This window comes from Cibotium barometz, chromosome 41, assembly GCF_041138505.1.
Source record: "Cibotium barometz isolate CiBa-2024 chromosome 41, ASM4113850v1, whole genome shotgun sequence".
NCBI lineage: Eukaryota > Viridiplantae > Streptophyta > Polypodiopsida > Cyatheales > Cibotiaceae > Cibotium > Cibotium barometz.
The window spans coordinates 8,065,738-8,079,475 of record NC_141086.1 but is presented as its reverse complement, the minus strand read 5'-3'; the positions used below and the strand labels follow the sequence as shown (position 1 = coordinate 8,079,475).

Here is a 13,738-nt window from a genome sequence, read left to right as displayed (position 1 = left end):
CTAATGCACAAGGAGGGGTTGTTGAGAAGGCCACGTGTGGTGGAGGACTAGGGCTAACTCTATGCATAGTAGGATGTTGTGAGGGGAGGGCTATGTGGGGATTGAGTAGCTTGGATGTGAGGTGCACCGTGCAAGGCTAATAAGACTTTAGCCTTACATTAATTAAAAGGAGAAGTATAATTTATGAATAGGAGTTATTGTAGGAAACTACATATATGTGATTAATATCAGAAAAAGAGGGCAGATCCATGTAATTCTTATCTATTTCTTCGGCCTTGCCGTGTGTTCTTTTGAACGGTGGCGGGTTCTTAACATGGTAGTCCCCTTGAACAACGAAGCTCGTCTTGCCCTCCTGCGACCTCCACCACCATGGTAGATGCGAATTTTGATCGCAGGAGAAGCTTGGTTGCTGGGCTCCCAATTGCAGCAAGCCAGGAGGGCAGCTATGATTCGGCCCAGCAGCAGCAACAGCTGTATTTTGAGCCATCACCTGCGCCCAGACCCTTTTGGAGCCCGGCAGAGCGAACTGTCCGGCGATAGGGTGTCCGGACTCAGCCCGCCCATCGCCATGGTTGATCAAGCACCGAGAGGTAAGCATTTGTATACTCTGCCCGTTGGGTTGTTCATTTTTGGAAGTGTTTTTCTTTCCCTTGGCTTTTTGGAGGGGTTATTGAGAGTACACAATGAGGATCACAGGGGTTCGTTCAATGATGCTTCATACCATCTCTGCATTCCTGCATATCCTTGTCCTACGTCATTCAGAGCTCAATGGGAAGAAGCTGTAGAGAATGCCAGTGGCAAGCAGTTTCATCAGGACCCATCAGCGGGTGGGTGCCCATGTTTCCCTTGCTGGGAACAAGATGGACCAAGCTGTTCACTTCTGTCATGACCGAGGCAAGCCAATTACAGTGCATCGATTGGAGATTGGTTGGAGAACAGCATGTGGTTGAATGCAGACTAACATGAGATGGCTTCAGGTTTGCGAGTGACGTTAGGCCTTAGAAGTTCTCAGTAGCTCCGGGGTAGATTGACGGTGTGTTGGAGATGCAATGTTTGAGATGAAGAACTGTTAGGCTACAACCCATTTGAGAAGTATTGAACAACTCCATGTGGGTCAGGCTATTTTGGGCAAATCTGCCATGCCTTGGGCGTCTTGTTCTGAATGCTTCCTTGGGTCTCAGCTTCTTTATGTACTCTGGCTTTGAATGCATCCTTTCTCTAAGGGATTTTTTAACTAATATGTATGCTACGACAGCACGAATGGCCCAAAACCAAGAACAAGCACTTCGTTGTCTACACAACAGGCGGTCCTTCCTACACAAACGTGAGATTTCCAGACGGTCCCTTCAATACGGAGGCGGCCAACCCACAGGCTTACCTGGTGTAGCCGATTTTTTACATGCTCAAAAGGATGGTTTCATAACATTGAAAAATTTGGAAGAAACCAGGGGGATGCAGACCGGGTATGGTTTTTTCAGTGCCCCAGGCAATTTGGCATATCAAAATCATGTCAATGGCCAGGGACTTGAGTCGTCGTCCTCCAAAATAACACAAGAGTTTGATCACATGATGGGAGAAAATAACGTCGTTACCCTAGAGGGCCAGGAGCTTGAGTCGGCCCCTTCCATAAGAACACAGGAGTTTGACTACATAGTGGTGATCGATTTTGAAGCAACATGTGACAAAAACATGGAGAGTCTCAAGCCACAGGAAATAATTGAATTTCCATCTGTGTTGGTGGATTGCCGACAATTAAGCTTAGGGGACTGCTTTCAAACCTATGTAAAGCCAGTACATCATCCGATTTTGACAGATTTCTGCACTCATCTCACGGGTATTCAACAAGAGCAGGTTAGTTGTACCCTAGAGGACCATTTCACGTTGTTTTTTGTCCTCTCAATGTCTCTTATCTTGTATGTCTGCATTTGACAGGTGGACAAGGGCATTCCTCTGGTGGAAGCTCTTTATTGGCATGATAGGTGGCTAGAGGACAAGGGAATAAAAGATAAGAACTTTGCAGTTTTGATATGGTCAGACTGGGATTGCAAAATCATGTTGGAGTCAGAATGCAAGTTGAAAGGCCTGAACAAGCCACAATACTTCAACAGGTAACTATTGGGCACTGATGACATTAGTGGGGATGTCGTAGTATCTAGTCCATACTATGCATAATGGAGTTGATAGTTATATCTTCTTGTGGGTTGACTACCATGAGTATATAACATGCACGTTCCTAAAAGGTGAATTTGCGCATGTTCCTGGATTCATTTGGGTATATAATACTTCAATAGGTAACTGGCCTTCATTGTAGTGAAGTTGTTTTTGTCTTCTTGTATGCCCCATCACAGTGCACAAGGCAGGGTTGAGGTGCCCAACTTGCATCCATACTTGGGCACTTATCCTGTCTGTCCAGCTGCTCAAGTGGGCTGCCTGCCCTAAATAGGTGCTTCCCTCTTGCCAAAACAGGCCCGATATTGTAAGGTCTTCACAAGACTATGCCCAAGGATTATCTAACATAGAACCATTGTGGATCAGGTTTCCATAGACATGAACGTCGAACACGTCGCGTGACCGCGATAGATTGTGGTTACTGACTAACCACCCAACCATAGGTTGAGTACCTCGAACCACCCCCGAGCTTGAGCTCAGATTGCCGCAAGCTTGCCGGTCTTTAATGACCCCAAATTGGTGTCCCATACCACCAAGCCAAATCATCCGCTGACAGCTCCATGGCAGGGTTGAGGTGGCAACTTGCATTCACACTTGGGCATTTATCCTGGCTGTCCAGCTGCTCAAATGGGCTGCCTGCCCTAAATAGGTGCTGCCCTCCTGCCAAAACAATTCCGATATTGTAAGGTCTTCACAAGACTGTGCCCAAGGACTATCTAACTATTGGGCACTGATGTCGTTAGTGGGGATGTCGTAGTATCTAGTCCATACTATGCATAATGGAGTTGATAGTTATATAGTCTTGTGGGTTGACTACCATGAGTATATAACATGCATGTTCCTAAAAGGTGAATTTGGGCATGTTCCGGGATTCATCTAGGTATATATATAGAACCATTGTGGATCAGGATAGAGAACATACCTGAGAAACCCTATAGGTTTCCATTGACGTGAACATCGAACACATCGTGTGACCGCGATAAATTGTGGCTATTGACTGACCACCCAACCGTAGGTTTAGTACCTCGAACCACCCCCGATCCTGAGCTCAGAATGCCGCAAGCTTGCCAGTCTTCAATGACCCCAAACTGGTGTCCCATACCACTAGACCGAATCATCCATTGACAGCTCCATGGCCAAGAGATCCTGCACGCGGTAAACCTAGACTACTGCTACTTAATTTCTTGTGTCTAATAAGTGACCCCAAGTCACTTATATAGTAATAACCTCGCTATTAAGTGGCTTGCTTTTATTTATAAAGCTTTCGTGCTTTATTTATAAGCTTTTAGCCATTATTAGTCCTTGGCTATTAATAATTAGCTCTTAGCCATTCTAGACCTTTTCTTGCTAGCGTCCTTAGTCTACGTGTGAGAACCTGCTAGGTCCCCATGACCTTGGCTAAGCCTTAACCCTAATCTTGGGTTAACTCTCACCCTAATCTTGGGTTAGTCCACGTGTTAATTCCAAGTGTTCCCCACCCTAACCCTAGGCTGGTCGGGATGTAACAATTATCTTGTGTTGATGGAGACCATGTGTGTAACACATGTGCTAATAGCGGAAGACTTAAATGTTAATTAACACTAAGCAAAGCATGGATTTACACTAATCAAGATAGCAAACGCATAGTGGGGGAGACCATAGACCCGAGTTACTCGGCTCTCTCTTCTTGCCCAAAGGAAGTCATGAATGAGACTCTAGACGTTGCTATTTTTTTAAATCTTGGAAGGCCCAATAGGAGGTGATGTACCATATGGTGCTGAGGAGCACTCGGTTTGCCACCACCACTACTCACCTTGCCGAGGACAACCGCTCAAAGGAGAGGGGTGACTTGCGACTCTCGAGAGATGTGATCCCCACTTGCTAATGCCCACATGCCATTCGGGGTACCACAAGGAGGATTCACTGGAAAGTCTCAACTGGTCCAAGGTGGGGGTGGGGGAGGGCCTAATGGAATTCATAGGACTTGTGTCGATTGGTTTTTGCCCTGAAGGTGAGGCAAAAATTATTGTACCGTAGTAGCAAAATGCTGTAGGTTCCCTTTAACATCAGCGACATAAGCTGCCATATTATCCCAAACTTAAGAGTCTAGGAGCTATTCCAAGCTGCTGAGGGGTAAATGGAGGCCCTGTAAATTTGTGTCTAGCATAGGCTCAAGCAGCTCAAAGACTTGCATGTGTGGGTAGAGCTTCAAACAATGTCCTCCTGAGCAACTCCGTGTAGGCTCAAGCAACTCAAAAACATGGGTAACAGTTGCAAATTTGTGCACATGTCGCCTTTTAAGTTCAAGCAGGACTGCCTATTCCCCGTGGCGGGTCTAGTCTGTTGCAGGCGGCTCCCAAAAGTAAAGATGTTGTCTAAGATCCGCCTCTACATGTATACATAAGTAGGTACATATACATGTGGTACGTACTTTTGTGTATTTCTGTGTACATATATGTATATACATGTGTACACACGCGCGCGCGCACACACACACACACACACACACATCTATGGAGGGATGTATGTATGCATATACACACTCTGACAAAAAAAAGCCAACCTTAATAAATTATATCTGTGTTTAAATTTCCTTGATCTTTTATTCATAAAGATGTGTGACAGCAAGGTAACTTTTGAGTTAGGTGAAATTTTCTATGCTTTAGCAGCTAGCTTGTCTTTAGCCACCCACAGTTGTGTGTCAAACTCACATATATCAGAGATTATTGCAGGTGGATCAACCTAAAAGTTTTGTTTCAAAATGCTTTTAACGGACGCAAATGCAACCTGAGAAAAGCTGTCGAGGCATCTGGCTTGAAATGGACTGGGCGTGCACATTGTGGTCTCGATGATGCTGTGAATACAGCAAGACTTGCCCTCGAGCTTATGAGGCGAGGCACCAACTTAACAGTTACAGGTTCATTAGATCCTGAAACCTTGGTTGCCAAAATAAGGCGCCCCGAATGGCCAGGGGCAAACTTGCAAGTGACTTAGGAACTTAAGATGGTACAGATCTACAAAGCTCTAATGGAACCATCACAAGGAGTGTGAATTGGGAACATTTCAATGCAGTGCTACTGTGGTGTGCATTGCAAGAGGCGCATGGTGAAGAAGCCTGGAACTACATGTGGTAATTTTTTCTTTGCCTACAGGAGATGGACAATGATTAATGGTAGCCAATGCAGTCTTTTTGAATGGGCTACCTGTTGATGCTAGCTGTGTTCAATCAGCTTGAAACCTTGGATTCTGTTCTTCATTTGTGGGATCACTAGCAGTCAGTGGCACTGGAAAGCATGGAAAGTATGAAAAGCTGTGGGATATATGCAGCATCATCATAACATTGCAATTCGTTTCCCATGCTCTGTTACGTTCAACCTCTATAGGTCTTTCACACCTCCAAGATGCGGGGGCGGGGGGATTTGTTAGGGGTAGTGTGTGGGGGGTTTATTATGTTGTTGGTTTGGTTGTGTGTTTTGAGATACCTGGGATGCTTGAAAGGTCTCAGCTTTTCTTGGAGGCATGGGTAGGTGGGATGGTGCAAATTTATTATCTTTATGAGATACCTTGAACCTCCTATATTAAATAATTTTCGTTTTTGGCCAAAGGGGCACATAGAGAGACATGCTTTGGGTTTTTCCTTGATAAGATGCACGTTCTTGTTGTCTCTATTCGTTGTACATGCTAATGTATGTATCCTTAGATTATGGCATTTCAACTAGATATTGGCATGTGCTACTTGCCAAAGCCGTACATTTTTTGCTCATCTCTGGTGGACTGCTGTTAAGTTCTGCAACGTTTACCCTGATCTGACCAGAAGGATTGCTTGTTTGTGGTGTTTTATCATTCTTGAAGCTCTGAGGCGTTTGTCATGGCGTAGTCTTGTGTTTTAAAACGGTTGTTAAAGAAGGGAAGTCAGATTGTTGGGATTTGGAGTCGTGTGTGTGTGTGTGTGTGTGTGTGAGAGAGCCCTTGTTTGTGTTGTGTGTGTGTGTGAACAGCACCTATAAGGATTGTTGTGCTGCTAGTTTGTCTTTGGGGAACATTGATGTAACCATGTGTGGTGGTCAAGCTCTCGTATCAAGCATGTTATGAGTTTCAGGTGGTGGCATCATAGTGTTCTTTCGTTTGTTCGTCAGTTATGATGTGCTTCTCTCTGTTTGTCAAGTTCTATAAGGGTATGGAAAGGACCCAAACTAGAGCATGTCCAATTTAATGATCAATTATATTCCAATATGTATGTACAATGAAGAAGGCTAGAGGTACAATCCTTCCCTCTTGAATCTATCTTGTTCTACTTCAAATATAATTGGACAACCGCTTCCTCATAAGCTCAAAGTATATTTGAGTAGTTCTTAGAGTACTCTTTTGGCATTTGTTTCCCATTCAATGGTGAATAATTCTCAAATTTCAAGAGGAACTTTTTGACCGTTGTGTTTCTTCTTTTTATCATACTAGGCCAATGCAAGTAGTTCTCCAAAGCTTGAGTTAAACTCGGGATACCTCTATGTTCCATATAGGGTGGAGCATGGCATTCTTCCATCACATTTGGCCTCAAATCCTTTCACACATAGACAGGTTTGCATCATAAGGAAACTCTCCTTGATGACATAAGAGGTCACCAAATCTCCATTCTGTAGTCTGTTCCAAATATCCTTGAAATCCTCATCGGTAGCATAAAGATCTTTCGTCAAAGAAGAGTCCTTATGATAACCCATAGAATCTGCATGTTACATGGGTCTTCGAGATAATATATCTGTTTTCTTGTTGTCTTTTTCACAAGTATGCATAATTTGGAAATGAAATTGGGCCAAATAACTAGCTTATCTTATATATTTTTCGGATATCTTAGGTTGAGACATGAAGTACCTTAGACTTTGATGATCCTATCTTGATAACAAACTCAATACCCATAGGATAATGCTTTCCAAAATTTTCAATGCATTAATGATAGCCATCAACTTTCTCATATGTGGGTGCAGTCTTTTTGGCTCCTTGACGTCTTTAACTTTCATAGGCCACAGCATGGCCTTCTTAGATCATGATTGCTTTAATGCAATCTCTGAGGCATCACATTCTACCACAAAAGGCCTTGACAAATCTGGAATAATCAACACTGGTCCTTTGCTAGCATAAAATTTCAATGCTTCAAAGAATTCTTTTTCAACTTTGGTCCACTGAAATCCCACGGATTTCCTGATCGTCATGCAATGGTAGACTACAAATCACTTGACAAGCCTCCTAACATGATGTCAATCTGATGATCTTCCGGTCTCTCTAGCTCCTTGCTTTGGCTTGTCGGGATAATTTGCAGCCAAGTCTTTTCTTTCCACATTGAAAACACGTCCCTTCTTTGGCATATTCCTCAAGTTGCTTAAGGGATGATTTTTTTTCGAAAGAGTGGAGGTTTGTGCCCACTTATATCCTTCTTCTCTTCAAGCTTGATTCTTAATTGGAATATGTCTTTAAACTTTTTTTTTCATGTTCCCTTTTGGCTCTCCAACCAAGGAATTCTTCGTCTTTGAGCAAACGCCTGAATTGCTAAAAATCATGGTACTCTTCTAATGACATGGTTGCAGTCTCATGAGTAATGGATCGACGACCCTGGTTTCCATCCTGAAGTCCTGAATCGGCCTCATAATTGTTCCCTTCATTAGGCCCTTGGTTGCCCTCTACTCTTGACATGGCTTTATCACCCCAAGAAAGATTCCTCGAGAGGAATCTTGCTCTGATACCATTGTAAGCCCAGTGGGGCGTGCTGTGGTGACAGATTCTACCACGTATCCAAGAGACAGAAATATATATAGTAGGGAACAGGTCCCGTCCCCTTTTAAGAATTTATTCAAGAATAATCCACGGGCTCGCAAGCCAAGATCAATACATCAATGAATACAAAAGCAAACAAATATATCGATGTAGAAATCCAAGTCATAGTCAGTGTCGAGGCACGAGATCTTGATGTCGAGAACACCATGGGGATGACCCACAAAATCCCTCACCGATATAGTACCACGAGATCTTGATGTCGAGAACACCATGGGGATGACCCACAAAATCCCTCACCTATATAGTACCAAATCCAAAATTGTAGGAACCCCAAGCTTGTAAACAAGGTACACAAGAGATCCGTGTAGATGAAAGAGTATAAAATATTCAGCTAAAGATTTAGTGCCCAATCCAGAATAGAAAACGGCCCACAAGAGATCAAATAAAGGCGTAGGATGATCCACAAGATAGTACGGCAGTCAGAGCTGACAGCACAACCACCGGCAAAGAATAGCCAGTTGGCGGTATCAGTGTGGCGCTGAGCAGCTTATACAGCTGAATTCAGTTGGTGCAGATCACGTGGTGGCGACTGGCGACAGCAGCCAGGCGGCGGCAGTAGTAGCAGCCAGTCGTCGACGGCGACAGCAGAGCAGGTGCACAACATTTGGCACAGGCAGTACCGTGCAGTCTAGCAAGCAGGAGTGGCGGTGGCGGCGCACGGCACTGGACAGCAAATGGTGGTTCAGCTAGCGGCGACGATGGAGGTACGGCGGTACAGTGGAACGACAACGATGATAAGGTCCAAATTTCCACGATGATCTCCACTCCTTGTCGATGATGATCGAGACAGAGGGAGGGGTCTTGCTTTATGCCCAAAAGCTAGCAAGGCTTTTGTTTTGTTTTTTTTACTTTTCCCCTTTTCTACTTTATAAAATATTGCTCAAATATGGCTAGCTTTTTCAAAGTTCTTAGTGCTTTGCTTTTTCGGTCTTAGGGCCTTGCTTTTTGGCCCTAGAGCTGCTTTTTGAAAAAACAACTTTTTGCTTTTTGGTCTTGCTTAGTCCCTCTTGCCAGTGATGCTCTTGGCTCCCGGTTAACTTAGATTGACTTTTTTCTTTTCTCAGCGTTTTGACCAAAACTGGTGCTTTTCCATGTGCAAAGCTTATGGTCCCTATCCCCAAGCCTTCTTCTACCTGTCCAATGTGCGGGCAAGGATTCCATCATGTGAATAGAGCTAGGAAGGACAAATAGTTACATTCACCAATACTCTCTAACCACCACTAGGGATATCTTGAGCATAGTAGCCCAAGTAGAGAGGGGGTAGCAACAACAGGGCTAGCAACAACACCTCCATTGGCTACAATAGTAGTACCAAACCCTAGGCACCAAACTACTATCAAGCCCATGCAAATTGTGAAATTGATGTCCAAGTCTCAATGGGATAGAAGACTTCATTGTACACGTGGAAGTGTACAATGAAGACTTCATTGTACACGTGGAAGTGTTTGATCAGATGTGTGCCACATTCAGACAGCTTGATGACCTTGTACGAGAAAGTATATTTGGCCTTACCTTGGAAGGGAAGGCAGGACAATGGTTTTGATCACTAAAACCAAGAGACAAGGATGACTTCGACTCCCTGTAGACTGTTTTCAAGGGGGTACTCCCGCCAAGGAACCCTGATGGAACCCAGTCGATCAGCTTTACCATATCAAATAGCAAGAGAAAGAATCCATTAGAGACTATATCAACAATAAAGTGAGATACCTTCACTCACGATCGATGCTCAAACAATGATAAGTTTTGTGACAAAAAGTTAACTGAGAGATTCTTGGAAGGAATCCTTGATTCGACCTTGCATAACATCTTATACTAAAAAAAACACAAGGACTTTGAGCCATGTTGTAGAAGTGCCATAGACTTTGACGATAACTTCATGGGAATTTGTTTAAGGAATCTCCCTGAAGAAACCCCTTCTAAAGCATCCTTTGACATAATACCTTTCAAGGTAGGCAACAAACGGAAAGAGCCATAGGCCACACCAACCATTAGAAGACTTGGCGGCCACACTCATGCAACAAATGTGACTGAGCAATGGAAGGTTGGGGTAAGGAAAGATAACGTAGGCCAACCACATTTGTACCCCATATGTATATTGGCGGCCACACCCATGCAGCAAATGATTGAACAATGGAAGGTTGGGGTAAGGAAAGATAACGTAGGCCAACCACATTTGTACCCTAAATGTGAATTGGTCTGGTGTTCAATATGTCATGCCAAGCACACAAGTATGGCATGGGCCTCAACCTCGGAGTCAAAAATCGATGGTTGCACTAGCTCCACCTGGCCCAACACTTGGCCTTACCAGCTCCATCAGCAAGACCCATGCTTACCAACACACCTCACCTGGGGCAATGTGTACCCCAAAGAGGACCACCGTCGATATCACCACAATAACCACCCATTCCCAAATGACCCCCATGAACCAATTAACCCTTTAAAAAATCCCTAAGGGGGAGGAAGAGGGAAAAGTGGGGGACACTAACTAGCTAGAACCATTAGAGGGAATAGAAGAAGACAGAAATGCCTAAGGGGGAGGAAGAGGGAATAGTGGGAGACACTAACTCCCTAGAACCACTAGAAGCTTAGAGTCCCCCTAAGCTAGATCCTAAAAAGCCACTGCGTTCAAGATGACGATAGTATCTACCTTATATATATTGCCACAATACAGTCAAATAGAAAAAGGGACATTAGGGTCCCACATGCCATTACAATGCTATCCCATGATGACCAAATAAAACTAGGATTAGGGGATGAGGACAAAAGCTTTGAGGCCATGGCCGCCAAACTCTAGGATAGTGACCAAAGAGTACCACACTCAACGAGGCCCATACACATTCCATACACCATTACCAGGCCCGAAAGCTATGTAAGTGATAACGGACAGACATCTAGAGACATAGCTGGACATGCCTTCCTTTCCGGTGAAGTGAAAATTTCTATTGGCTCCCTACTCCAAGGAATTCCAACCCTATGGAAGTACTTGAAGAATTGGCTGGATGGAAAGTTAAATGCGAGAATGGAAGAACCGATTCAAGGCTCTTTGGATGAGTTAGAAAATTATGAAGCCCCTCAAGTAGTGACCGTATTGGTGAATAAACTGGGCCACTACTTTGAAAGTGATGACATGAATGCCATCCTCCCTGTGAAATACAAGGACTGCCAAGTCACTACCATCTTAGACGGAGGAGATGGAGTCAACATCATTACCAAAGTAGTGCTAGGAGAAGTGGGGGCAACCATCCCTAGACACTACTAGCATGATAGTCAAGCTTGTTGATGAAGCCACTACAAAACCCATGGGGTTATTGCAAAACCTGAGAATTAAAACTTTTGGCCTAAGCTTCCGCCACTCTTGTGGTGATGAACTGTTCTCAATAGCCTAATGCCTATGACCGACCCTTCATGAGAGAGACCCAAACAGTCCATGATTGGGACATAGAACACATCTACATTCAAACAAGAAATGAAACCCTCAAAGTGAACTTATGAACATGGAAAATCATCTAATGAGTGATGGACCTTTTGTTTATGACTCCATAACCACCAATAACACCACTAAGTTAACATGTGCCAAACTTGTTACAAACATTGGACGAAGAATGTGAGTTTGAAGTTTGCCTCACTTCCAGCAAAGCCAGAAGAATCTAGAAATTGGATGCACATTCTTGCAAACATGGACATCCTTCTTCCAACAAGAACAAGCACAAGCACAAGCTATACCACATCAAATGTGGCAAGGAATTCACTTCAATATATATGCTGAGTGCTACAACAATGCAACATGCATCAGAATTTGAAGATGATATCTGTGACCAAGAGGTGATATCTTGAGGCTCTGAAAGATTAAAAAAGGGATGACCTATACATTTTTCAAGGTGAAAAAGAAGACCATTGGCTTTGATACATCAAAGCCATAGACTCCCATGTAGACTTCTGCCACCATCAGTGCGGTAGAAAGAGCTCAATCTTTATAAATTATGGTCAGGTTAATGGCCACAAAGAGAGATAACCCCACACGATTGAGTGAGTTTGTAAAACTCTCTTGCTCTGCAAGGGAAGGACAATTAACAAAGCCTTAACCGAAGCTAAAAAAGAAGCTAAGTGCACCTACAAGAGAGCACATGTGTGGAAGACCTTAGGCAAGTGCTTAAGCAATTCAAAACATACAATGTGGATGACCACTTCGTACACCTTGAGAAGCCAAAAAGAACCCCCTGATGAGAAGCTTGGGACATCTTAGATGGACCAGTTGAGGTTAAAGAGGTCAACCTAGTGAGACATGATGAGGATATTCATTGGGAAAGACGTAACCCCTAAAGTGTGAACAAAGAGGGTCTAGCTCTTTGATACATATGCAAGAGGCTATGGAGGTAGAGAGAGTATAGCATTCATATTGGTTATGAGAGATAATGAATGAGAGAGAAGACTTTAGTTGTCTAGTTGTGGACAAGAAGTTTTGCACAAAAGATCACACATCTTCATTCATTTATTATGCCATAATATAGGCCATTACTTCCATGGTAGCTTGTACCCATTGGTGCCACTTGGACTTGATCTTTTTCCTCATTGGCTTCTCCCATTCCCTTGCAATGATATTGGACCCCCTTTACAACCATTCAATTTCCATTCTTTTTACTTATGCTCTAGTGCACATTTGCTCATCCTCGGCATGCTAACAGCATTATCTCAACACCCCCCCTTGATGTGTGCATGGTCATTACCATACTTTAGAGGTGAAAATACCCCCCTTAGTATGTTAAAAGATTCAAGATTCACACCATTCTAAGGTTTCCTAAGCCTTGTAGATGCACTGCTTGTTTAGTGGAAATCGATCCCAACATCAAAGGAGGAATTGCAAGTCGCCATCATCTCAGGAGATAATTCTGCATAGCTGACCTAACCGTCATGATTTAGCTGCATAATTATGGTCATACCTACCTGATTACATTCAACAGAGATGAAGCACAAGGCGACTACTATCAGCAATGAACTGCTCATCCTGGATCATTCTAAAATCATGTTTTGTATACAGCAACAGCTGATAGCAAACGATAGTGAACTGAAGTGAACAAGACAATGAGCAAAAGCCACGTGTTGAGTGTAGCCTGAGCTAACACTCACAGCACTGTATGAATTGTCAGATTTGAGCTGTTTGAGCTCCTTAGTACTACGATTAGGGTTTTCGGGATTAGCCCATACACATATTAGAGTCAAAATTTATCACTCTTGTATCTCATCTGTTTTAGAAATATAAACAGTGCTAATTCAGTTTTAACTTGTTCATTCAATCAGATGTGTTGATTGTTGCGTCACATTCCTCATGTCCTCGTAATTTTGACATGGTATCAGAGCCTCCTTTACTCCATTGCATAGAGTTTGCCTAGGTGCCACCTAGCCTCTGAGATCAAGCACACGAGTATCTACATCAACTTCAGTCATACGTTGCCTCAGATCTACAGTCTTTTTGCTCCACATCAGCACTGCACAACTGTGAAGTCAGTCTTTTGCATTCTGGCATTCAGCATTCTGCACTTGGATTGCAGATTCAATCACTTCCACCTGTAGACTCAGATCTGTAGAAGCCACATCATCATCCAATATGATGATGCCACATCATCTTTCGATCTGTTGAAGCCACATCATCGTCCAACATGAAAACCACATCATCTTATGGTCGTATGAACCCACGTCATCTTTCGGTCATCTGAAGCCACATCATCCTTTGACCAATTGTCAAAGTCAGCTCTAGCTCGGAACCTGAAGG

The 13,738-nt window shown here is 43.5% G+C and overlaps 1 protein-coding gene across 4 annotated transcripts; it reads left to right on the top strand.

Moving 5' to 3' along the window:
- The first annotated feature begins 238 nt into the window (after window positions 1–238).
- Window positions 239–5,764, top strand: LOC147614664 (uncharacterized). Of its 4 annotated transcripts, none has more exons than XM_086779942.1 (4): window positions 239–590; window positions 697–1,851; window positions 1,933–2,108; window positions 4,881–5,764. In XM_086779942.1, the coding sequence occupies exons 2-4, from the start codon at window positions 1,108–1,110 to the stop codon at window positions 5,140–5,142; spliced, it is 1,182 nt and encodes a 393-aa protein (XP_086636068.1). In that variant the 5' UTR covers window positions 239–590; window positions 697–1,107; the 3' UTR covers window positions 5,143–5,764. The 4 variants fall into 4 exon arrangements, with proteins under 4 accessions (XP_086636068.1, XP_086636066.1, XP_086636064.1 ...); XM_086779940.1 differs by having other exon boundaries at window positions 245–590; window positions 1,256–1,851; XM_086779938.1 differs by having other exon boundaries at window positions 245–590; window positions 1,256–1,851; window positions 4,869–5,289.
- The last annotated feature ends 7,974 nt before the right edge of the window (window positions 5,765–13,738 follow it).